Here is a 27498-nt window from a genome sequence, read left to right as displayed (position 1 = left end):
ACTAAGAACTATGTTTAATGGTTCAAAGGGGCACAAAATAACTAAAAAAAGAACAAACTCAAATGTATAGATTCAAGGATCACAATTCTAAAATCAAATTGATCTTAAGTTAACACTAAATGGACTTGACTACTGCAATGTTCCAACAATATCTCACGACCAATTCGTACGAATTCGACGCATGATTAAAAAGTGGCTAATTCGTACTAATTCGTACGACCTCACTCGTACTAATTCGTACGATTTGTCTAAACCCACGTGATGGTTAGGTTTAGGGGCGGGGTAAGGGGTAGGTAATTCGTACGAATTCATACGAATTGGCCAATTCGTAAAATATGTACGATTTAGCAAAATCGTATTAATTCCTACGAGTGAGGTCGTATGAATTGTTACGAATTAGCCACTTTTTAATCATTCGTCGAATTAGTACGACTTGGTCGTGAGATCGGGTTGAATGTTCTGGTTCCCGGCCTTCTTGCCATAGGCTTTTCGGTGGCTCTGAATCGCTTGCTACGGATGTGAAAAACGCAGAAATCTATCTGTTTTTTTTTTATGACGGATGAAAGTTTCGGAGGCAGTGTGCAAGCGTGATTGACATAACATGAGGTCGTATTTATTTTTTAACGTGCGGAAATTTTGAACAGGAATTTCAGACCTTAAAGACAGATAAGCTAGATTATCTCGAATATGGCAGTGGTCTTCAATCAACCAAAGAGGGCTCTCTTGGTCTCACTCCATCAGCATTAAATTTAAAGTGATAGTTCAGAAAATTCTGTCATCATACTCACCCTCATGTTGTTTCAAATCTGTAAGTCTTTCGTTCATCTTCGCAACAAAAATAAAGATATTTTTTAAGAAATCAGAGAAATTTCTGTCCCTCCAATGACAGCTACCACTTTGTCACTAAAACTAATCCAAATTAATTGAATCTGTCTCTTCAGAAAAGTTGGACTAAACCGATCACTTCATTTGATCAACAGATTAAATTTGGGCTTTCATTCACATATAAACATTGATCGGCAAACATAAACAGAACCAAACCTACTTGACGCAAGAACAAACCTCTTGCGGAAGCTCAAATGTACTGCGTAACACACTAGAAGGAACCTCATTGGTTCTCGCACGTAAAGCAAACATGCTTGAGCTTCCGTTTACCACAACTGATATGTGAGTTGATTTATGTTTATAATAAGCCTAAATTCAATGGCACCCCAACTAATAAAAAAAGAGATAAAAAGATGATGTCACCATTATGACAATCCTGATTCCAAGGGCTTATGAAGATGGTAGAGGTAATAACTCAGTGGTTTTCACCACTGCTAACCTGATAGCATAAGTCTGGATGAACTAAAAAGAACATTTTTATAGCTTTCTTTCTTTCCTTCATCAATAGTTATTTCAGTGAAAACCCATTAAATGCGAGTTGTCTCACAGAAAATTACGGGAATGTCAAATTACGTTTTGTCACTGTAAATTAAATGATGACTGCACATTAAACAGTAATTTACAGTAAAATGATATGAAATGTTCCACCACATCCATTAAAGTTTTTCACCGTAAAGGGAACTGTAAACCAATTAACAGGTTTTAAGTCTAAATCAGTTAAAGTTTCTGAAGTCAGTGAGCTGAATGGAAGTAGCACAGTAGAAATTGAGAAACTGAAACTGAAGAAAGAAAAGAGAGAGTGGTGTGACAGAGAGAATGAGCTGCTAGAGTTGTGCGTAATCTTGCTCTCCCAGCTGGTCCCCATTAGCCAGACTGGAGCCGGCAGACCCTAAGGGAGAGAGTCACGGCCAGACCACGTCACTCCTAATGCCGATGATGCTCTGCAGTGCACCAGTGCCGGGGGAAACGTACTGACAATTTTAGCGACAAGGGAAAAGTAAACAAATTACATTAATATACCATTGTCTTTAGTGCATCAAGCACAGCACTTAGACAGAAGGTCACAATGCCCATTCCTTACATTGAATGCATGAAGAGATTCAAACATATCAATTGGAGAAATTATATTAGTATTGCTATTAAGGGTTTTCCTGTTGTGTTTCTGCTATTGTACAGGATTGTTCATTCAGCAAGCGTAGGTTTGATCCTGGCATCTCACTGGGAACAGCTCAATTATGGTTGGGAGAGATTTTTGACGAAAGGTCAGTAGAAGTCTATTACACACCGATTAAGAAGGGCAGAGGGCTGTTAGAATAAACAGTAGCCTGATTTGATTTTTTTTTTTTTCCCTAGACTCTTAATCACATAAACCTCACCCAAAATAAGAGCAGAAACACCTAATGGAATACATTAGGATGCAATTCATGAACTAGCTTTTGAATGTTTGTGTATTTGCCATAGAAAGGATATGTCTGTGAATATGCTTCAATTAGAAAATGTAATGATACTTAAATGAGCATAAAAATACATACAAAAATTAAGTATTTAAAACCCCAAATAATCTATTTTCATGATTTTTTTCATGTATTCTGGGATTGCCTTCTCCAGGAAGGATACATGTGATGTTGCCTTAGGTATTGCAACAGCAGCATGTCTAAAGTGAAAGACTGTAAATTAAGAAAAACAATGATGAAGTATATCAACAGAGAGCTGAATCTGCCCATACTGTAGCCCATGAAACATGGAAACAGATGAATACGTCCTCACCCCATTTCATAACTATGAGGAATTTAGAGAAATTAGGAAGACTTAAAAAAACTAAACAATACACAATTTCAATATTAGGTGAAGAAAGAGATTGCCTCTTGCTAAAAACACGATACATTTATGCCTGTCACAAAAAGAGGGAGAAATTGACCAAACGTTGATGTGCTTTACACACACACACACGCATGGGTTTTTATACTGTACAGACTGTATATTCTATCCCCTTACCCTGCCCCTATCCCTAAACCTACCCCTCACAGGAAACATTCTGCATTTTTACATTTTCAAAAAAAAAAAATTACTTAGTATGATTTATACGCTGTTTTCCTCATGGGGACCGCTGGCTGGACCTCACAATGTAGGTGATTTTCAGGTTTTACTATACTTGTGGGGACCACACAATGTAATATAAACAGAAACGCGCGCGCACACACACACACACACATGTTTTCATTGTTTATGGGGACATTCCATAAACATAATGATTTTTATTCTATCCCTGACCCAACCATTAAACAAAACCCTCGCACAACACATTCTGCATCTATACACTGAAAACAAAAAACTAAACATAATTTAGTATGATTTATAAGCTGGGGACCTCATGAGGACAAAACAATACATTTTGTATTTCCCCACAATATAGAGAATACCTGAAACACATGTATGAACATATTCCTCTTAGACTTCATAACTCTACCACAGCTACTATTTTTTGGTGTGTCAGAATAAATAGCTCCAAAACTGATGTGTTTATGTGCGTGTGGGGAGGCGTGTGTGTAGCCACTGTCAGCTACCTTTTAACAGTGTAATAAAAGATGTTGTTGGCAAGGAAACCAGCATCTATGACCCACAAAAAGAGTGAATAAATGTGTGTGTAGAGTATATGTGTGAAGGCAGGGGAGATACAGGGCACATGCCAAGAGGATGATGCAGACATGCTTTTGCTTTTAAAATTCCCACTAGGACTAATACAAGCAAAGCTACTTAAAAGAAGTCAAGGAGGAGAGAATCATGAACTGGCTAGGTTGTTAGCTGTCTGGTGACTCTGCCTCATACATAATATAAAGACTAGGTCTAAAATAGGGACAAAACAGAATAATGAATTTCCATCAATTACTACTACTGTAGTGAGCTAAGCATACATTTTATGACTTGAGAAGTTACATGAGTTTTTAGACTGGAAATCACAATGTCTCCACTCCACTGTCCTGAAAGCAATATACAAATAAAGCAGTAGGCAGCATTTATTTCCTTTATTGTGGTGCACTATACTAACTTTCTAACTATACTAACTTTCATTTTGTGAAATGTTGTGGTCTCTATGATTTATGGTGTCTGATGCCCATACACGTAAGGCAGAAAAATAGACGTAGGGGGGAAGAAGAGTTATAGCTCGAGCTGAGACAAGTGGTACTGAAGCACCCTGGACTTTCTGAAGGGATATAACAATAGCAACACATTTAAGAGAGTCTGTGGATTGTTGAGAGCTGACAATCAAAAATCTCACACACTAACCAATAAGAATTTTAATGGGTGATCCGGCTCCATTCCAAACATTAGTAAGTTACCTACTTTGAAAAAACTGTAAGGTGTCATATGCACACTCCTGATGTGAAAGCTGTTCTAACATAACACACCAAAATTATACCCGCCTTAAAAATCAATTTCACCCAATTTAGGAAAGAAACATTTATGTATCGTTTCTGCCTACTGGAATATAGAGTCTGGCTAAGCAACATGCCGACGTCAGACTATTGAAATCAATCGTGAGAGTTTGTCGAGTGTATCAAGCGGTTTCCAAAATGAGCTACAATATATGCGTGGTCCACATTAATGAAAAATCATTTTGATTTAGTTAGGAAGGTACATACCTGCCTATGTACAAAGCAAGAAGGCTTTCTAGAGCTGCTTTAATGGGTGGTTAACACCTCCTCGCATAAAGCTATGTTCCCCAAAACACGTCAAACAATTTTTAAAAGACTTTATTGTCTTGTCTGAATGAGTAGTCAGGAAGATTTTCACATAGTTTTGGAGCAAATACCCTCGGCTATGTGATACAATTCTTCACAAGACTTTTGAAAAAATAATCAGTATGAGTTTTATGATCTTATTTCAGTGACATCTTTTTTTTTCACAAACCATGCAAAAACGTCATTATTTCAAAACTACAAAATTTTACATACATGCTGCTGACATATAATTGTAGCAGAGTTTGTGCTGAATACAGTGTAATAATACTTTAGCCATGAAAATGTTAAAAAAGCACAAATGTCAATGCATGTCAGAACACCTCAAGGACCCAGAAAACACCCTTAGACCTCAGAGGGTTAAAGTCATAAGTACACAGTGTTTTAAAAGGTTCTGGGTCCTGAGAACTCCACCATAATTATGATGGCATAACTCTTTCAGCTGAGAATGCCAAAGGTTAGTAACACTTTAAAAGTTTGCAGTGTTCAGTGAAAAGGCATGTTGGTCTATGGAGAGACATACTAGAGAGATAGAAAGGCTTATGGCTTAATCTGCCCATTCAGCAACATGATAACGATGTATGGTTAGACGTTTCTCAATGATTATACACTACTTCATTGGTTAAACTACACTTGCGCTCTCTTTGCCAAAACAAATTACTGTTGGCTGCAGAGAGAAAAACCACAAAATTCAACAGAAAGCTACTTTGGAAGAACCCCCACTGAGCAATTCTTTCATCTTCACTTGCTTAAAACACCTCCAAAAAGTTGCATGCCAACACACAGTGAAAGAAAATAAGGCCAATTGAAATATTCTTTGCAATATCCAGCATCATTGAGTGGATTTTGTTACCATGGATGCCAGAGATCCATTCAACATATGGCGATTGAGTAGGTTGAGTCCAAACATGGTCCCTTCAGAAGCCACTGAGCTGCACAAAGCAGACGTGTGGCTCAATAGTTCTGCTTATAGTTTGATACTTTGTATCAAATATGAAAACACACACATACACGCAGCCCTGGAGAAACTAATAACACTGGAGTTTGGCCCAAGCCACTGTCTCCAGCATAATTCCTCTGTCCTCCAGCCATGGCGTACCCCAACCCACACACTCCCTTCCTCTCCAGTTAACTCCATAACTTTGCTTCAGATGAGCTGTGGAAAAAGAGGGCCGTCATTTGGCATTCTGCAGCCAAGGCACTGCCAAGAGACTCAAAGAGTACTCACAACTCCAGCAGCATTTTTATCACACACATGTGGAGAGAAATGTTTGCAGAGAGATATATACTGATCTCATGCAAAAACATCGAAACGAAAAAATATTATTTGCAAGTAATATTTAAATTGATTACTTCACAACTAAAATTACACTGTTTTGTCCCTATCTATTTATTTATTTAATTGTCTTAAATTCATATTAATCAATTCATTATCATGCTCAGGATCTGTGGCTTTCAGCACAAATTCTGACAGTAGGGTTACTGTTTACTTTACTTAAAAAGCTGGGGGAGGGGGAAACAACCCTAAAACTGAGAATAATTTCTCAAAGTTTAAGTATGCTTTTTTTTTAATGCATAAACAAAGTTGTATGTAGCCTCTCAAAATCTACTCTATTTAATGTGTATGCATACAAAGGTAGTCGGCATATCCGCATTTGGCTTACTGCGGTAGTCTATGTGTTACTGGTGGTCTTATGCGTTGTTTAGCCATACACTGATTACATTTTTTGCCCCCCACTACACTGTCCCGGTTGTTTTGCTTTTTTATAGAAATTTAAAAAAAAATTGTTCAGTTAGACAATTATACTCTGAAGGCGTCTGCTCAGGTCCATATAGCATGAGCTGCAACGGCAGATTTCACATAGTGCTATAGGACCTGCTCTGGAGTAGGTTAGATGTGTAATGTAAGTTACCACGATGAACAACCTAAAACTAAACTCAAACTTACAAGGGTAGCCACTGAAACCAGCTTTGTGCAACAGGCCACAGTACATATTTTCTATGCATATATAAGATGTGCAAATTATAAAGCTCATAAACTCCCACAAAGGGAACCCACAAAGGGATTCCCACAAATCTAAAGGCCCAATCTTTCACAAAGTTCTTTGCAAATCAGCCCTCCAGTACAATCACGTTACATTTATTTATATACTACTTTATACAATAGATTGTTTAAAAGCAAGCAGCTTTACATTTAAACATTAATCGTAGCATCAGTTCTGCCAGGTCATGTTAGTCAAGCTTGCATCAGCTGACTCTCAGCTGATCCACGTCTACCTATAGGAATACAACGCCTATCACTGTATACATAAGCTCCTTCAGTATTATCAGCTGCTATCGCATTTCTCAGGATCTAATTACCTTCATCCATCCCAAGCTCCTCCACTCATCCATTCAGTATGGCATTCTGAGTGCCCTTTGAATCAGAATAAATTCTTGAATTATGCTGTACTTTAAAATCTCAAATTAATGATATCTGCAATAGATTTATGATGGTTCTGTTCTGTTTACCCTAAGGGGGGTTATTGCTGCTCTCAAAAAACATTGTCAGCGTCAAATCAAGAAAGTAAACAGAAGAAAATGAACCAAAGAAAATTGCCACGTCAAAGCAGGCGAGCCACAGAGCTAACCTATTACCTATTACAGACCTAACTATTACGTAATCACCACTGAACAATGGTAGTTCAATGGTGTTTACAGCCAGGTAAAACTTTCTTTGACAAGCTGTTGTGAACTCCTGAAACGAAATTAAAGTGAACATATTTTTGGCCTGCATTTTGTCCAAAATGATGTCACACCAGTTCGTTCTTTGATTTCTCTAGAAGTATATCGGAGCCTTAACAGAGAAACCTTTCAGACCTGCCTAAAATGCCTTGATCGAAGTCCAGATATGACTTCTGGGAATGACTACGTGACAATGTGACATACTAGCATAATTCCCAACCAAAGGCATTGGGGCGTTACATTTCCAACACACACTTGAGGTTTTTGGCCAATCAAAATGCACTGGGTCAGCTGGCCAGATCACCCTGGGCTTTCCAGAAGGAAACCTTTGTAAAAATCAGAGTGTTTCAGACAGACTGGGAATAGAGGTGCTGCAATAATATCGAGTATGTAAAAAATCAGTTCCCTTTCGAAGCGGCAACATTTCATTTTGAGAATGATAACCATTTCAAATGCAGTTTGTTCCTGTTTGTGTCTATTTAAAGAGGGTCATATTATGCTATTTTATTTTTTTGTTTGGTTGGTGTAAAATAATAGGTGGACATGATTTAATATTAAAAAACGTCTCATGTTTCATCCTCTAGTCTAGTGGATACCCAGGAAACCTCAACCAGACACTGCGACACTAATCACTTTTGTATCCTTTACACAATGTTGTTGGATATTTGGTGTGGTTTTTCTGTTCTCTGTGCTGATGTTCAATGTGGCGCCCTTGCCTCGGGCAATAAAGGTTTCGTATTGTTTCGTATCGTATCGTTCGTTTCTTTCTTTCTTTCTTTCTTTCTTTCTTTCTTTCTTTCTTTCTTTCTTTTCTTTCTTTCTTTCTTTCTTTCTTTCTTTCAAATCATTCATTCAGGCAGCCAGAGCACAGCAGACAGTCCAGAGAGCGGCTAAGGCGTAGCAGACAGTTCATCGGCTGGCGTAGGCGTAACAGACAGTCCATGGGGCGGCCAGGGAATAACAGACAGTCCATCGAGCGGCCCGGACGGAGACTTCCCTTCGGGCGGCCAAGGTGGAGACCTCTCCTTGGGTGGCCAGAGCGGAACCTGCCATTCCGAAGGTCCTTTAGGAGACCATAGCACAGGAACAGACATAGGTGCAGGAACATGAACTGAACCTGGCTCAGGAACAGGAACAGATCCCAGCTCAGGAACAGGAACAGACGCCGGCTCAGGAAAAGACCTCCTGGCCAGCACTGGCGTGCTCAGTGACATGCTCGAGAGCGACCTCTGTGTTGTGCTCAGGGACCGACTCGGTCTCGCTCTCCACAGTGGCCTCAGGGACAGCTTCCTGAGGCACTGTGTAGATCCAGGATCGAGTAGAGTTAATCACCTCATTCGCAAGGGTTAGAAAGTGCTATGCTGAGGGTGCTGTCTCTATGATCAGGTCTATGAGCGATCACTGCCACTATCTGTAGTTCTCCCCTATTGGATGCCTCCATAAGTGAGGCAAAATATGTCAAAGACTATGTTTAGGAAACAGACAGGTTGTTGGTTAGACAAGGTCAGCCTCCCAGGTAGCATGTGGGGTTAACTTCATGTCCCCTCAGAAAGTGACTGGATGGGATTCCTCTGGACACCCTGGCCATATTTCCTTAAAGAAACCCCCCTCTAAATTCGGGATGTGGTATCTGGGCTGTGGCTCTGGGTCAAGTCCCTCATGTGAGAGCACAAAGTTATTTCCTCGCTTAGCATGAAGCTCAGGCATTGGCTGTGGGAAATATTTTCACTAACAGACTGTATGTGACCGGAAGGGGGTGTGTTTTTCGCATTTCAGTGTAATTGACATTTTTTTGTTTTTTGTCACAGCCATAATTTGGCATGCACTCCCCTCAGCATGGCTGCGTGGGTAGATGGTTCCCCAAAGCGGCATCGATGCAGTGCGAGTTCCCTTTCGAAAGGGGACGTCTCAGGTTACGACAGTAACCTGTTCCCTGAGAACAGGGAACGAGACACTGTGTCTTTCCGCCATGCCTCGGGGATGCCTGCTGAACAGTCCCCTCAGACAATAAGTTGTTGACATGTTCTCCAGGCTCCCCTTATATACTTCTGTGTCGCATTAATGATGATGTCATAGGCTGTAGCCAATTGGCATAGCCAATAGGATTGCCGTGATTAGATAAGCATTTCAGGCCCTGTTTAAGGGGCTTTCACACAGGATGCGGTATGCGCTGTGCTGGCCGCTGGGTTGAGCGTTGCCCTTCAGATACAACGTGATACGGCTGCGCTATGCCGTATGATATTATATATATATATTTTTATCTAACTTAAATTTGATTTATTTTATATATTTTTTTTTTTTTGGGGTTTTTTATCCTAATGATAATTGCAGTTTTATTTTTATTTTTTACTAAACCAAACCTATTTAATCTCTTTGTGCCTGTAATATTTTTCTATTCCCCACTGCCCAGTAGAGAATAACTTTTTGCTGCCATGTGAGCTATTTGTTGTTATTAACATTTCCAAAATGTTTATTTTGTCATATACTCATCAGGGTCAAAGCAGTGAAGGCCAAACAGCCAGTTCATCCTCAGGAGCAGAGCCAGGGCCATCAGAGACCTCTCCTCCCCAGAAAAAATCTGCCATGGCAATGGTATTTGCAGATTTGTTTTAAAACAGAGGAAAGAAGAACAAAGCCTTTGTCAGACATCATCCATGAAGAGGTCACCTCATACAAGGCCACAGGCTGCATCTCTGTGGATGAAGACCCACTCGCATGGTGGAAGAGCAATGAGCACAAGTATCCGCACATTGCTAAGTTAGCCCAACGCATTCTCGCTGTCCAAGGTACATCTGTGCCAAGTGAACGTGTTTTCTCAACGGCTGGGGACATAGTCACTGCAAGTAGGTCTTGCCTCTTGGCAGAAAATGTGGACAAACTGATATTCTTGCAGAAGAATATGAAAATTAAGTGAACAGGAGTGTTTTTTTATGCAACATTTTATAGCCATTTTGATAGCCAGCATTTTTATTTTTAATATTTATATACATACAGTGGCACTTTAATTTCTAGTTTCCAAATACTGCACTTTAATTTCAAGTAAAAGAAATGTATCCTCACTCTCAGGGAATAGATAGAAGCATTGTTTATACTGTTTTTGTGTTAAGCTGGTTAAAATTAACTAGCCTTTGCTAGTTATAGCCTCATTATATTATGTTATTGCATTATATTATATATTTATGTTTAAAGTATTTTTTGACTTGTATAAAGACAGAGCTTTAAGAGTTCCTCTCTTTTTCTTTTAAAATATTGTTCTTTGTAAGAAGAGCTACACTGAAGTTTGATAATTGATAAATGCAAGTTAATCTTTGTGTGCTAAAAAGGCACAAGTTCCTGTAGAGATGACAATACACATTCTCCTTTTGTTGTGCCAAATAAACCAAAAGAATGTAATCATCAATGTCTTCTCTTTTGCTGTATCAAAATCTCACCTAGCTTTTACTCAGAGATGGTCCCAATAATGTGCTTAAACTAAAGTCAAGTCAAATTCATAGTGCATGATTATTACATAATGATAAAAAAGGTACATATAAAAATGTATACTGTATTCTAAATTGTGGATAATTAAGCTAATAAGCTATGTATCATATGCTGAAGGAAATTTCTGGAGTGTTAAAGATTAAAATAAAAAATAACAAGAAGAACCGTACAGAACCGAAAACCGTGACCCTAAAACCGTGATACGAACCGAACCGTGGGTTTTGTGAACCGTGCCACCCCTAATATATATGTATATATGTGTGTGCATGTACACATTTAACATCGAAATCAACACACAAATCATGAGCTCAGTTCTTTTTTAGAATAAAACATTTATTCAAATAACAAACGAAGAAATTATACATATATTAAAACACACCTGACAAGCCAACTTGAATGGAGATATGTCTAATTGTATCGTACAGCTCAGGAAATTCCGACAGTACAAGCTGTTCATCCATTTTGATTTCCGTGTTTGTTTCCATGTCCCGTTTCTATTGGCCGCACTGCTAACCGTCACAGAGCGTAGCGGCAAAAGTTAAACTATTTTGAACTTTGACCATGGCGTGTGCGCGAGCAAGTCAATGGTGCGCACCGCTGTGCTTGCGCTTTTGTCAACGCACCAACAAAACGTCTTCGCGTGGCGCAAGCCTTTGACATGAATGGGTTTCATAGCGGCGCGCAGCGCATACCGTGTCCTGTGTGAAAGCCGAGAACACTCGCGGGTGAAAACTGAAAAATATTTTTATCGGATGTGCCTTTCCTTTACTTGGCAACGGCGTTTTTGAGGCTTAAAAACACAAAAAAGTGAAACCACCCTCCAGAGTAGAAATCTTTAAAACGCTCCACCGCCGCATTCACGTGTAAAGGGTAAAAACGCAAAAGTCTGCTTGACAGCGAAGTTGTACGCAGGTGCGTGGACTTGTTGTTGTTGTTGTAGTATGCAATCCTAGCCGCCTGGAGTGCATAATACATTGAATTTCACACACATTAGGACGAGGATTTCCCACCCAAAACGCTTGTCTAAACGCAGAATAAAAAGTGTTAACGCAACAACACTTTTGCGTTTTCTCTTCAGAATCGTTTCCATGTAAACATAGCCTCAGGAACAAACTACATTTGAAATGGTTCCTTTAAGTAAATTTATCATTCTCAAAATGAAAGGTTTGCCTGCTGTTTACCTGCTAAATTGTTACATCTTATAGAATGGCAACCGGTTAAACCGGTTTACAGCAAATGACACGTCAAACATACTGCATGTAATCATTTTCACTCTGAAAATAAAATTCAAGAGGACTGTAAAAGAATTTGGCCAGATAGTCTTACCATACAGATGGCACTTCCTGTCTGACATGTGTCTCTCCTTCAGGATGTTGCTACCTGTGGGCCCGTTTAACATTCAGAAACACCTAGATAGAACCACCTAGACAGCCGGTTTCCTCTTCACTGGGCATATCCAATGAAAGCAGCAATGTTTTGTCCTATATGTTGTTTGGGTCACTTTGATATAGTTTGCTTAGAAAACCCCTTCAGTCTGTGGTCAAAGCTAGTATGATCAGCTCTGACACAATAGGACAATTTGTGTGTGTGTGCTGATTCACAGGACTGTGGTCAAACACATCTTAGATAGACACACGCTCATTTGTTCCCCTCCCTCTCTTCTTCCTGTGTGAAACTGGCCTCCACATCTCCTTCAGTACCCTGTCAAAGTGCTGCATGAGCGGTAAAGCACAACATCTGTTCCAGAGCTTTTATACCAGATATCAACCTCATAAAACCCTGTGTTTACATTTATGGATCCCTCTGTCTCTGTCATGTCTTTGTGCAAAGTATAGTACATGTCATCAGATGAGAGCTATAACCAGTCATTTGCTTTCTGTCTAACACACACACATACATCAGTTTAACCACACACTTCCGGATGTTCAAACTTGATCAAATGAGACTCTATATAAAAGCAAGTTTCCTTGTAATATCTCTTTGGTGGGGTAATAGCATCATAATCTAAAAATACCATGTTACTGATCTATTGATTTCCCTTTACTGAAAGGAAAATGTCAAGCACACATTTTGCACCTAAACGTACAGTCTAAGAATAAATCTGTCTATTTAAACCTGGAAACAAAGTTTTAAGATTTTGAAAAAAAGAGAAGAAAGTGAAGAACAAATGGCTAAGGCTACGTTCACACTGCAGGCTGAAACGACCTAATTCCGTTTTTTTTGCCCCTATGCGACCTGTATCTGATCTTTTCATGACAGTCTGAACGACACAGATCCGATCTTTTCTAATGCGACCCAGGCCACTTGGGTATGTGGTCACAATTCGATATGTATCCGATCTTTTGAAATGCGACTTCAATCCGAACGGCCAGGTCACATATCCGACCCGCACGTCATTGCACGCACCTGTAGCTAGCCAATACACTCCAACTCCAACGCGTTTCTGCACTGTTATGGGCCGCCGCAGACGTCTCTTCCCGTGACAGAGTTGATCGAAGGCGCTCACAAACATAATCGAAGGTGGATCTGGTCATTCAGACGTTACTGATGAATTCTGTATCAGTGAAGCCACTCACATCAGCGACTCCACACACCCACACGTTTCTCTGTTTAATTTTCTTCTTAAAACGAGAAGATTGTAAGTGTGCTAGCTCTGTTGTGAAAATAACTTTAATATTGCTAAACGAGTTCACTGTCGACATCCATTTAGCTACTTCCGCAAACAACAAGTGACGTCGTTGACCGTTGAGTACTCTTCTGCACATGCGGGTCATTTCACGTTCACACAGGAGATCACAAAAGGTCGCATTTAATTGGAAATGTGAACGGCCTTGCAAAAAAATCGAATTTTTTCAAAAAATCGGAATTGAGCATTAAGCCGTGCAGTGTGAACGTACAGTAGCCTAAGATGCTGCACTAGTTTTGCATCATTAATCAAACGCAAGCAAATAGTGACACTGAGTGTGCGAATGTTTTACATACTGTCCGATGTTCCTGCTATGCTTTTGTTGCTACATAACATGGATCATCAGGTTTTGTCCATGCCAAGAAAAGAGTGCTGTTTTCATTTAAGGAAAATGGGATGTACCAAATGGGCACAGGCATTATCAAATTCATGTAAATTTCAGTTAATTGTTTCACTCAAATTTGTATGCAGATGACATCCAAAGAAACTGTAAATAATGTAAAAAACTGTAAAAAAAAAAAAAACCTAATAAAATAATAATAAGTAATACTTGTTAATGCCCCCTCCTTCTTCTTGACGATTTCGCTGTACTTCTTCGCTCCACCACCAAGTATTTTTGTCGATGAACTGTATCGTCCATCCCAAAACCTGATTCCCAGCATCCTGGATCTGGCTAGTCATCCTATCCCATGTTGCGTCCAACGGTTGGTCAGGATCCATGTCCACTCGATCAACAGCCGTCCTGAACTGATCCGGTGGTCCTTGCTCGTTGATGGTAACTAGCTTTGGTCCAATCTTCTTAATAGCCAGTAGTCAATTTGGGTGGTGCGAGGGTCTCTTCCTAAAGAATGTTTTGGCCACGATCAGGTATTGTGCCACCACGCAGTCCAAGACTCGGCAGCCCTTGTCATTCTGAGTGCCTTACCCCAGGCCGCCGTGCAGGTGTTCATATCCATCCCACGAGGAACCAACATGTGAAATGCAGTGGAGACTCCTGTCCGTAAATTTAGCCAGGGCAGATTCTGGGTTTTAGTGCTAGTTTATGATAAACATTTTGTCAGCTTTGTGTTCTAATTGCTAAACACATCAGGCACTTTTGGCAGAATTAGAATGTCCTTGCATTATTCAGCCTGAGGGTGGCACTTTATTGATGATTGATAGACTTTAGTTCACACAACAAACACATAAAATGCCATCTCGGGGGCTGTTTCACTGCTTGTCTTCAATTATCCTGTCCAGTGTTGGGGGTAGTGCATAACAAGAAACATGTAATACATAATCAGATTACTTCTTTCAAGCAAAGTAATGCACACAGAGTTACTTTTTTACCAAATAAATAAAGCAAGTTACTTCGTTTTCCCATTTATTGACTGACATTGATATTGTAGCTCTAGACTAAATATGAGCATGCTTTTAATCATCTCACTTGCACAAAAACATTTTTAGTTTTCCGCAAAATGTATAAAAAAATCTCAGAATATTATGTAAACCTGCAATACATTAATATGTTAAATTACAGAAATATTTACATTTATTCTAACTTTGTGAATTTGCTGCCCTCTACTGCACAGGCGTGAATTTGCATTTCCTTCAGCCTGAGGCTTATTCATTTCACTTTTGGTGTGAAAGGAACTTTACAGTGGCCCGTATTTTTTTTTTTAAACAGACAAGCAAGCCCAACCCAGATAAGAAGAAATCCATTAGATGCTTCCCCAATACTGATCCTGACAGTAGAACTTCAAAAGAGCATTTGTGCTGGTGCATGCTGTTGCATGCTGTTAATAAATCTGGCCCTAAGTCCACAAAAGTACAGCCCAATGTGCCTTGTTAATATGAAGGAATTTTCTGTATTGATTTTCCCAGGTGTTTACCTGTATTTTGAATTACACATTGCATGTTGTGTATATCGGTTGGAAAAAAGTTTGTAAAGCATAGATCATTTTCTGCCAGGATTATCCATTTTTCAACTGATTATTAATCTTACGGTGTGAGTGTTGAGAAGAACAGGTCAACATTTGGGATGACTGAGGCTGAGACATACATGATACACATCTCAACCACACACAAGAACACACACAAGGAAATCAAAGGCGGTTTAACAGAAGCTGCTAAAATGTTAGCTTTAAATAAAACATGCTCTTCGTGTAATGTTAAGGGTGGACAAGAGTATATAGATGCTCCAGGGGAGTTGGTGGCACAATTTCCTGCTGACCCAAAGAGGGCAGAATCTCAACCAACTAAATTCCATAGATGTGTCAGCCCCAATACTCAAACACTTCTTGACAATGGCAGAACAGATGGACAACGAAGAGCTGGAGGCAAAAGCAAATGAACAGAGCAAGACAGCTAGACAAAGAGATAGATTATGCATGAATGGGATGAGAAAAGACAAGAGATCTTTCTATATAAATGGATTTTGTCAGCTCATCTCTGCTCTAACTGGTTCACCCTTAGGACATTTAAGCACCAGAGGAGCCAGAAAAGCACAAATATACAACAAAAACAAACTAACTAAGTAACTTACAAACTACAAATAGGCCTACTTGCTCATCAAAATAAAATACTGATGTGAGAAATATATTCTTGTAAACATATAACTCTGTGCTGTAAATAGAGAAAGCATAGTGTGAATATAGAAAGCAAGTGTGGGAAGATTGTTAAAGGGATAGTTCACCCAAAAAATTGTATTCTGTCATCATTTACTTAAACCCTAAAATTGTTCAAAACCTGTAGGGCTGGGTAATAAATATCGATTTCTCGATATTAATCGATTCTCATTTTTAATCTACAGAACGTGTGCAATATTTAGTACCATATCTGCCTTTAACATGCTCTGGACTGGTTTCATGTAATTCACTATAACTGAGCTGTTCTGCAAATGCAATCAAGACCCATTGAGTACAAGTGAGAATCCATACGTAATATTCTATTACCTGCATACAGCATATCATCTTTACTGTCACCAACAGTGTCACAATCTTAAGTCACCAGCCCCGTCACCTTCAACACTACCCCTGCGTCCCAATTCGCATACTATCTGTCCTAAATAGTAGTCGAAAACAGAATTAGTACGTCCCAAATCGTAGTATGTTGAAATGAGTGTTTCAAAGATACCCGGATGGTCTACTTTTTCCGGTCAGAATCCGAAGTGTAGATCGATGCACACTCTAACGGCTGATATTGCCCACAAACCATTGCGCGTTGGACGAGGATTCGGTTAGAACTACAAACACGAGTAAAAAGTGTTAAAAACTACAGACACGTAGTCGATACGGAGGACGCGCGAGTCCCCGCGGTTGTGTAGAGAGGTTTAGATAAAGAGCTTTGCATGATTAATTATCAGTATCTAACCTAACAAAAATGAATGTATTCAATGTTGTCCACATTATATTGCATTTGCAGCAGCGTTTAGCTATTACGTTTTAAATGCATCATTATATTCAAATTGCAAACACGAGGAGAGCATGAAAGACCCACAACTGGCAGATGAACGTGCTCTCCGAAACGGTAGGAAATAAAATTAGATAGAATGGAGGATTTTAACTGTGACAAGATGATTGACAGGGCAGTTTACGGTGACAGGATGCACGCAGCACGCGACAGAGCTGTCCGTTAAAGATGACGTGATAGTATGTCCCAAAGCTTGCCTACTCTTTTGCTACACACTCAAAAGTATGTACTTTTTCCTCACAAAAAGAGTACATACTTTTAGGGCGTAGTATAAGTAGAATGGGACGCAGCATACATCTCCCAGACTCCTTCCTGGTCAACCACCTGAACGCATTCCACAATCATCACCAGCTGTCACTCGTCACCACATCAACTCAGCAGTCAGCACCAGATATAAGGACACTCCACACACACACACACACACATTGTATGGTCTTGTCTCTACCAAGACTACTATCATTTGGATCATGACCTGAAGTATACTCTCGTCTGTGTCCAGTTCCTCTCCAGTCCACTCCAGCCATTCCGTTACAGAGTTTTCAGTTTGTCCAGATATGACTATTAAAGCCACAATATGTATTTTTTCTGCATTAAAAATAGCAAAAATAACTGTATCTATGTTATATATTTCTGTTAGATATGTACTTACATTATCCCGACAGTTTCCACCAAATTTCAAATACGAAATATATTATAATTTCAAAATAATTTCGGTCATATAACCTTTGACTCCTCTATTTTCTCTAACTTCCTTGCGGAACCCGGCGAAACCACCAAACACAAAGGGGAACACTGGACTACCGCCAATAAAGCAAAGAAAATGACGAAGAAAAAAAGTAGTACGTATTTTTATGTGTGTAAATCACGTGCCCGCTCACGAGCACTCACTCTTAACAGACACACTGTCCCCGGTGCTGCTCGCGCATAAAGCGCTCCCCGTTCACAGTAACCGTGTCGTCTCATTCAAAACAGCCAACTGTTGCTGTTAGCGAGCCGCGCACATTGAATACTCTTATGAGTCAGGCTGCGAATGTACGTGCCCGCTTCAGCACGCTCATACTTACTAAATAAACGCCTCACCTCCGGCGCCGCACACTCACTATTAGCCTTAGCACATAGTGGATGAATAACGCAAACCCAGTCAAACGTTTGACTGCAGTATCTTATGTGCTTTATAATCCGGTGTGCTCTATAAATGAAAAATGTTCTAAAATAGGTCATTCAATAAAGTAGCGTAATATATTCGTCTGTATAATAGTTATGGACCACGATTACGCTTTGCCTGCACGTTCTGCTGCTACAGCCAGCTCATTAGCTAAATCTCAAACGTACCTGAAAAATATGACCCGAGAAGGGTTTGGGACAGGAGAAGCGTGACACAGGTAAACATTGGGGTTGCATTTAAAGCTTCTTGACAAGCTAAATCTACAGAGAGATGCCGTATATCCGTATATTTTGTGAAACGATGATGTCATGTCATGAGCTGAGCTGGTTGTCATTGACAGCGACAACAACTCCCGTGAGCCCACGCTCTTTCCCGACGTCATCAAAGTACGTCTTTTGTTATTATTTTAAACGAGTGACCAAAAATCTCATACTGTACGTTTAAGGTCATTTCCCAGTCTTCTGTCTGTCTAGATGCGACCACAGAGGTCATTCCAAAGTTCCCTGTTTTCGCAGATACAACCAAGATGGTCGTCTGCAAATTTTCTGTCTGCCCTAATACAACTAAGAAGGTCGTTCCCTAATTTTCTGTTTACCCTAGTGTCGAGGCCAGTCCTCTATGGTCCCCTGTCACCCTGGAGGCTACCCATCCTGCCGCCACTGCCCTGGTCACCTGCTCCCCACTGGCCATCACGTCCAGCACCAGGACACCCGCCCTCCTTCCCTTAATGGATTATATTATATTATACTAAACTTGTGAATGGTGTTGTATCTGAGAGTACTGATACATCAGCCAATGATACCTTGTTTTTCATAGTCTTTCAGATTCTCAATTTTGCTGTATACCCACAACATATACTTTACGAGGAAAAGTGTTGTCTTTTTTGACACTTTATACTTCACTCCTCCTTCATTCCTTTTTAGAAAGAAATGGTATCTGCGAGGATTTCCAGTCAGTGTTTAGACCGTACCATAGTCCCGAGAACTCTCATTAGAGTCACAGATGATTTGCTCTTATCATCCGATCGTGGTTTTATCTCTCCATAGTGTTACTCAATCTTAGTTCTGCATTTGACAAAATTGACCAAAACATTCTTTTAAATAGACTCAAATTATATTGGTATTAGTGGAATTGCATTAGCATGATTTAAATCATACTTGTCTAACTGTCATCAGTTTGTACCAGTAAATGAATAGATGTCTTATCGATCACAAGTTCAGCATCTGAATTTAGGTTAAAAGTCTAGGCTACAACCTTTAATGTGGTCTAGTAATGTGCGGCTCCCTATATAGTAGCTTACAGCATTAGCAATTTTTTTTTAATCCTTGAGAAACGTTTAATTGTAATTTAATTAATTTAAAGACAAAGACATTTTTTTCATTAAACCACTGTTTAAAAAAAAAACAACAAAAAAAAGAGCAATTTTAGCTTTCTAAACCAAACCGAACCGAGACGTCAAAACCGTGGGAAATCCGAACCGTCAATTTTGTGTATCGTTACACCCCTACTACATATAATGGTATTTTGACCAGCTGAGAACTGATGCCTGTAACAAACTGTAGTGGGCTACATTAACACTGATGTTATGTTTTTTGCAAATAATTTGTTCCCCCACTGCTAGCATCACATCCTCCACTGAAAGACCCAACAAGCTTAGACTCACACCTGACTCCATGGTGGGGACATAGAGATAAAGACGCAAGAAAGAAATATAAGCAGACAATAGAAAACATTTTTCATCACCACCACATCTACTATATCTAGCGAGAAACTAAGGGAGTCATTAAACATGAGAGGGAAAGGCTCACGAAAGAATAGTTTAACTCATGAATACTCACTGGTCACTGAGCTATCTGTTTTTTCCACTTTCAAGCTGCACAGGGGTGAGGTGACAGAGGTCATTCTGGTTTCGAATGATGTAGTGTGGTCTTGCTCTGCAACCTCTGCCACAGTGACTATTGCTGGTCTGGTCTCTTCATCCTTACTGCTGCTGGCTGTCTCCTCCACCAACAAACCCTGCAATGAACATTTTGAATTAAAGTGTGGTACACTCAAAGAAAAAGTATTTCTTATTAAAGAGCACATTCTAAACTTTTGTAGCACTTGTAATATGAATCCATGTTTCTTAGAGGATATTATACAAACAAACAATAGTTCATGATTCATACCTCAAAGTTAACTAACCAATTTTAAATATGAGTTTTTGTTTCCCACCCTTCTGAAATGCCAGAATTGACATACACATACGCAGGATTGATATTTAAAATGGTATCTTTACGGTGTGTGTATCTGCAGTCTGCATGTGTCGGTTTCCCTTTTTCAAAGACACACATATATATATATATATATATATATATATATATATAGACAGTTGTTTCATTTACACGCAGGGACAGAAAACACATGTTAGTTGAAAGTCGTCTGTAGTTCTCTTGGTGTGTTCAAGTGCAGCTTTTTTGCTCTGACGCAGGCAACACAAGGGAACACCACAGTCGACTTTCATCAGCGCTAGTTCTTTGGCATTGGTTTGGTGTCCCTTTATACATAAATTTGCTCATTCATTTAATTATTTAATTTTGGCCCTTTTTCATTGCATGGTACGGCTCGTTATGAGTCACTTTTTAGTGCTTTTACACTACATGGTATGGCTCAGTACAGCTCTCTTAAATATTACCACCTTGGATGAGGTTCCAAGCGAGCCGTACCAAAACTAAAATGTAAACACTGCAGATCATTGATTGGTAAGAGAGAATCGTCACTACCAGCGTCATTGTACTTTATTGTATTTGAAATATATTCCCTTTTTCAATAGTGCATTGCAAATATACTAACAAAAATTGTACATCTTTAAAAATACATTAGCATCATGCTTTTACCTATTTTCACAATACAACTTTTAACACACTCTAAAATAATTCTAATTTTGTATATTTTCTAAAAAAAAAAGATACATATTTTAGAAAAATATACTTGAAGTGAAAATGCTGTTTATTTTTTAAACGTGTATTTATTTGCACTTTATTTAAAATTATATTTTAGGTATATTTTAACTGTGACGAAATGATCATTTTAACACTGCATTGAAAGCATATTGTCATGAGGATGGAGGATGAACCCAATTGCAGACAGCAAGTAACTCAAAATAGGGATTTATTAATGACAAAAACAGAAAACAAAACCCAAGAGGGGGCAAAACAGGACTGGAGGAGAGTACAACTAGACTAACAAACTAAGACTCTGATTTGACAGGAAACAAACTCACAATTCTCATAAAACAGGTTTCAGACAAAATACTCACAATGTACCGACACAGGACAGCAAACACAAGGGGATTAAATAGGGAACACTAATGACGAAGACAGGTGAAACTGACTAGACAATAGTGACAAGACGGGGGTAACAAGGGGGCGGAGTACATAACGAGACAACAAGCACATGGCCCAAGTGCTTGTACACAAAACAAGGGTCTGCCATGATCCTGCCACAAGATAATCTAGTAATCTCGATAGCTATAATAGTAAAAACGTGTAATAGCTGTAGTAAAAGTATTCGAGAGAGTTTCACATGTAATATATAGCTTATTCATATGCAAGCATGTCAGCCAATCACAGCAGTGGCAGTTACACTGAATCCCACAGCAGATATACACCTTCAAACAAAGCGTTCAAAGCGGAGGCTAAAATCAGGCTAGGAAAAATGCCTTTTATTTCTAAATTATGACTATTTTGATCTAAAAAACATACTAACATTATAAGGGCAACCCAGGAAACATTATAAAATAATAAAATAGCCCAATGTCAGGGGACCTTAAAATAATTGCATTTTGCTCTGGCAACAGCAATGCAGTGGGAATATTAAACAAGAACCATACATTGTAACACATGGAGGTGTGGAAAGAAAGATCCTAAATGTAAATGTAGGGCAGTTTCCAAAATACTGTCACAGGCCCAGGTCAAAGATGATGAAGATAACAGGATAAGTATTTCCCAATAAGAGCAAGACTTATTCAACACGATCAAACAACACGAAACAGTGTCCTACGCAAAAACAATACCGGACAAACACTGAGTGAAGGTGGAAAACTTAAATACACATGACATGGTGATGAACTAGATGACAAACAACTGTGATGAATGAATGTCCATGGTTACTGATGAGTGCAGGAGACTAGAACAAAGGAATATGTGACTGAATACAAACAAACCAAAAGTCTATGAAAATGAAACTAACTAAACATAGACGTGACATATACAAACATTTACAAATATACACAGTTTAAATGTGTGGCACATAAGGATATACAGTACACACGGTGAGTGTGATTTCACTGAAGTACTGTATGTTCCTGGATGAACATCTTTGTTGATCCTGGAACAATATTCCAATCAACAAATTTAAGGGCCTAGTTTACAGTTTGTCAACTAAGCTTACAACCAGGATTAGGTGCTTCTATCAATGTTATTAATCTATCATTTCTCTCTGATCTTAGAAATAAGTTATGGGTAGGGTTAGGTTTAGGTGTATGGATAGGGTTATGACTACCTTTGGCAGACAGGAATGTTGTTCCAGGATCAACAAAATATGTTCCGGGAACATGTTACTTCAAAAGTATTCAAAAATTACGGTGACCATATAAATACACAGTAAACTGCGACACGCCTGGTTTTGGGTGATGTATGCCTTTGAATGAGATATGCCTTTATATATAAATGTAATCATGAAAGCGATTATAACAAGTTTGAACAAGAAGTCACAGATGTTATTAACACAAAATGTAAAGTGTAACCAAAAAAGCCAATTCAAGGTACAATAGATACTCCAACATACAGCACATCTGTCATTGCTCTGGCTTTTGGCAATAGAACAACAGAAGCAGTAGAATCAAGTTCAATGCATCTCAGCAACAAAAAAAGAGAAAGAAATTATATGATGAAGTCATTTGCATTTGTTTTGCATTGTGGAATTTAACCATGAAACTTCAGAAGCATTGACATCATGTTTCAAGACTTGCTACAAAAGGCCAAATGCTCCACAGGAAATGATTGTTTCTATTTAAATTCCTGTTTGTGCCAAATAATCATGGTTGATGTTGATGGCCTTTATTGTCTTTAAATTGATATTCATCATGTATCAGTCTTATTGTAAGCACAACTTTTAGAAAGGTGTTTTTATCAGTCATGAAAAATGATTAAACAGTCTTGCCCTTCCTCACTCTGACATGATTTTCAACTGCTTTCAGAGACCCCTGTAAAGGGTAAGTGCTATTGATTTGCACTTTCAGCCTCACCAGGACTACAGTGTGAGCTGACTGACTGACCGCTTGCCTTTCTGCAAGGCCTTGACCTGTGTGTGTGTGTGTGTGTGTGTGTGTGTGTGTGTGTGTGTGTGTGAGAGAGAGAGAGAGAGAGAGAGAGAGAGAGAGAGAGGAGAGAGAGAGAGAGAGAAAGAGAGAGAGAGAGAGAGAGAGAGAGAAAGACGCATGATTATATATATATATATATATATATATATATATATATCACTGCATGATTTAGGATATATTATTTAACAAAAATAGTCTATTTATACAGTACAACATTGTGTGTGTGTGTGTGTGTGTGTGTGTGTGTGTGTGTGTGTGTGTGTGTGTGTGTGTATACACCAGGTCATGAGGGTTATGTTCATCTACAGGCTGTTTATTTAAGGGGAGGTGATGATGATTCAAGGACAGTTGATTCACACTACACCACCTAACAAATAGCACAGCAAACACACTTCTGTCTGTCACACCAAATAACTGAAAAAATAACTGCCATGATATTCTTCCTAACATCTCCTTTTGTAAGTCTTCATGATTATGGAACAAAATACAAGCACGTGATAAAACTATAATAACGTTACCTAATACTATTATAGTCTTATCACTTGCCTGTTAGGTATAGTGTTACAATAATAAAAACAGCCCTCATTCCTAAGCTCGATCAAGCTTTATTCTATGCAAAATAAATAATCACATTACTGTAATTATAGTATTATTGATAATTTTATTACTATTATTAGTAATATTGCATTAATAAAGAGATTTACCACTAGTTAGCTCCAGCTTTCAGCTGTCGAACTCTCTTTTGCCGGCCGGGACGTTTAGTCTCTTAGTGCTCCAACATGCATGTTGTGCTCCCGTGAAAAGCAAGTTCCGCCTTGCATGTATTGTAAGTTACACTACAGCATTCTTGGTTTGAAGTTTTGTGAAATTTTCCCAAACCTTGCTAGTTCGGATTCGTTTGCACTCAGTCATAATTCGCGCTTTTTTTTTCTTTAACCGCAATAGCAATTTGTAATGGGCTGCATTACACTCTAGCGCTACAGCGCCGTAGCGGTCAAATCGTGATATTGCACGCCCTTACATTAGGTCACTTGAGATCAAACGACAACTCAACAACAAAGATATTTGTCGACAATTTCTTATTGTTGACGTTTCAGCCCAGCAGTAACTATACATAAACCAATTTAATAAATGAAATATGCATAATCACACTACAAGTATTTATTCTACTTGTAGATGAGATAGATTGATAATTGTTTAAAGTTGCACTCATAATGTTTAAGCTGGCCAATATGGCAGCATTTTGACTTATCATCCCTCTAACCTGCGTATATAACCACATTTTGCGTTAAGTAACTAAAAATGTCTGTCATTAGCTACTGGCTTGTAAATTGATAGATTTCACTTAGCAGTGATTGAATTCGGGACGAAGTTTAGCACTAATATATTTTTCCATCTTAAAAATATATCTAAATTACGAAAAATGCATTCATGACATCAAGGCTAGATTATTGTAATGTTCTACTGGGTAGTTGCCCTGCACGCATAATAAATAAACGACAGCTGGTCCAAAACACAGTAGCTGGAGTTCTCACCAGAACCAGGAAGAATGACCATTTTAGCCCGGTTCAACACTGCATTGGCTCCCTATTAAACATAGTGAACATTTTAAAATATTGCTGAGTACCTACAAAGCACTAAATGGTTTATCTCCCCAGTACTTGAGCGAACTCTTAATGAATTGTAGTCCTTCACGTCTTGCGATCTCAACATTCTGGCCAGTTGATAGGCTACCTAGAATATCAAAATCAACTGCTACCGGTAGATCCTTTTCATATTTAGCATCCAAACTTTGGGACAGTCTTCTTAAAGGGATACTCCACTTTTTTTGGAAATAGGCTCATTTTACAACTCCCACAGAGTTAAACAGTTGAGTTTTACCATTTGTGAATCAATTCAGACGATGTTCTGATATTTAGAAGAATATCAGTAACCAGACAGTTTCTGGTCTCATTGATTTCCATAGTATATTTTTTTTTCCAATGAGACCAGATACTGTCTGGTTACTGATATTCTTCTAAATATCAGATCGGCTGAATGCATTTGAAAACAGGTGAAACTCAACTGTTTAACTCTGGGGGAGTTGTAAAATGAGCCTATTTCCAAAAAAAAGTGGAGTATCCCTTTAACATTGTCTGGGAAGCAGACACACGGTCAGTTTAAATCTAGATTAAAAAACACATATCTTTGAACTAGCATACACACATAACACATTATAAACTTCTATAATTCAATGTTGGGCTGCATAGTTTAGATCAGCCGGAACCAGGAACACTTCCCATAAAACCTGATGTACTTGGTACATCATAAGGATGGCATCTACGCAAATATTAGTCTCTCTGTTTATCCCGAGGTTTACCGCAGTCTGCCGGATCCAGATCAGACGGTGAACCTGCACCTGACACGACCACAACACATCCCTGAAGTGCCAGCCTCAATCAGCCCTGTGAAGGCCTGATGGACACCTCAACAAACACGTCTCAATGCCGGCATGATTTCTCCGACCAGAAGGAACTGAATAAATATTGTGAATGTTCTGATCTGACAATCATACACCAGGCACATCGCCAGGATTCCAGGTTTGGATGGGCCAGACCAATTGGGTGGGCCTTAAATTAAAAACGCTACATTAAAAACGTTATCCAATCACTGTTTAACCTGATCAAAATTACTGATTAATATACTGCTATATTATATGTACGTAGGCTCTACATAATATAGATTTTAATAGCTTGATGCTCTTTAAATATTTTGTTGCAATTTAAAAAATGTTGGTGCATAGGAATCAGGACGGACCGGTCATCGATCGCTCTCCTTGGTTCTGACCAAACAAGTGTGCTTTGGAATCTCCATTACGCATCATTTCTGGGCTGCGTTTCCCAATAAAATAAAAAAGCGGTGTTCTTTATAAAAGAAGTTTGAAATAGTTGAAATTGCGTTTAGTAGGCATAAAGGTGCTAAAGGTGTGAGAATAAACACGAAACGCCCGTGATTGTTGTCATGCGGTGAATCCGGCGAATCGTGGAACAGCTGTGGCGTCATCAGGGCTTGTGCAGTCGCTCTTGAGAAGCTGCGCTGGCTTGAGTCCTCCGGCTACTCTCGAATCGCTCTCGCGTTACTTTCATGGCATACGTCACAGTCATGTGGAGTCAGCGCTGCATCAAGTCGGACAAAATTTCTAACCGGCATGCACTGTTTCAAGTCAGCCACCGATCGGCTTGCGTAGAGCTGCATGAAGTCGAATAAGCCTAATGATAAGCGCTGAAGCTGTTTCATGCGGCGTGGGCTGAGGGCTGAGAATTATAGCCTGTCCTATTTAAGTACCCTAATTAAATTAATATAAAGGGTGATTTGTCCATTAATGGCTTAAATGAACATCTAGTCATCTAGGAGAAAAAAAAATAGTCGGAGGCCTTATTCCACATCTTCGAAGTTCGAACCAGCAGGCCAATCTAGCCTATAGGTTGAGCGAGCGACCCTGCGGAATGAGCGAGCAGAGCGGAATATTCCAAAATTCGCTCTTCGCTCACATGCTCAGTCTGATCGGAACCGAAACCCTGTCTGCTAAACTTGAGCAGAAACATCAAAATAGACATAACCAGCTTTTTAAAATTGTTTTAAAAGCTAAATATTTACACTATTTTTGCACAAATTATGAGCTTATTGGCGATTTTTTATTATTCTTGACAAAAACATTTTTTCAAGAAAATACCCATAACGCCGTGCCAGTCATACACTGTTCGTTAGTTGGCCAGAGGAGAATTGGCCCTCCGACTGAGTTTTTTTTCTCCATTCTGTCTCCTGATGGGAGTTTTGGTTTCCTTGCCACTGTTGCCTTTGGCTTTTGGCTTGCTTGTTTGGGGACATTCAATATTCAGCAATATTATTAATCTGTCTTACTTCAGGTGGACGATGATGCAATTTTTTTTATAGAAACAAACTTCTTGTATTATTTTCATGTTATCACTGTGAAGCTACGTTATTCTAACGCAAATATTTTAAGTTGTAA

The 27498-nt window shown here is 39.1% G+C and overlaps 1 protein-coding gene across 1 annotated transcript in view; it reads right to left on the bottom strand.

Moving 5' to 3' along the window:
* The window catches only part of gse1b (Gse1 coiled-coil protein b), a 284583-nt gene that overhangs the window by 189579 nt on the left and 67506 nt on the right, over nucleotides 1-27498 (bottom strand). Inside the window, exon 2 of the mRNA XM_039681917.2 lies at nucleotides 19966-20143. Within this exon, the coding sequence (XP_039537851.2) occupies nucleotides 19966-20143 (178 nt within the window). The remainder of the gene's footprint in view (nucleotides 1-19965; nucleotides 20144-27498) is intronic.

Source organism: Pimephales promelas, chromosome 10, assembly GCF_988280905.1.
Source record: "Pimephales promelas chromosome 10, fPimPro1.hap1.1, whole genome shotgun sequence".
In the NCBI taxonomy this organism is placed as follows: domain Eukaryota; kingdom Metazoa; phylum Chordata; class Actinopteri; order Cypriniformes; family Leuciscidae; genus Pimephales; species Pimephales promelas.
The sequence above is the reverse complement of the archived record's forward strand: the minus strand, read 5'-3'. Positions and strand labels throughout refer to the sequence as shown.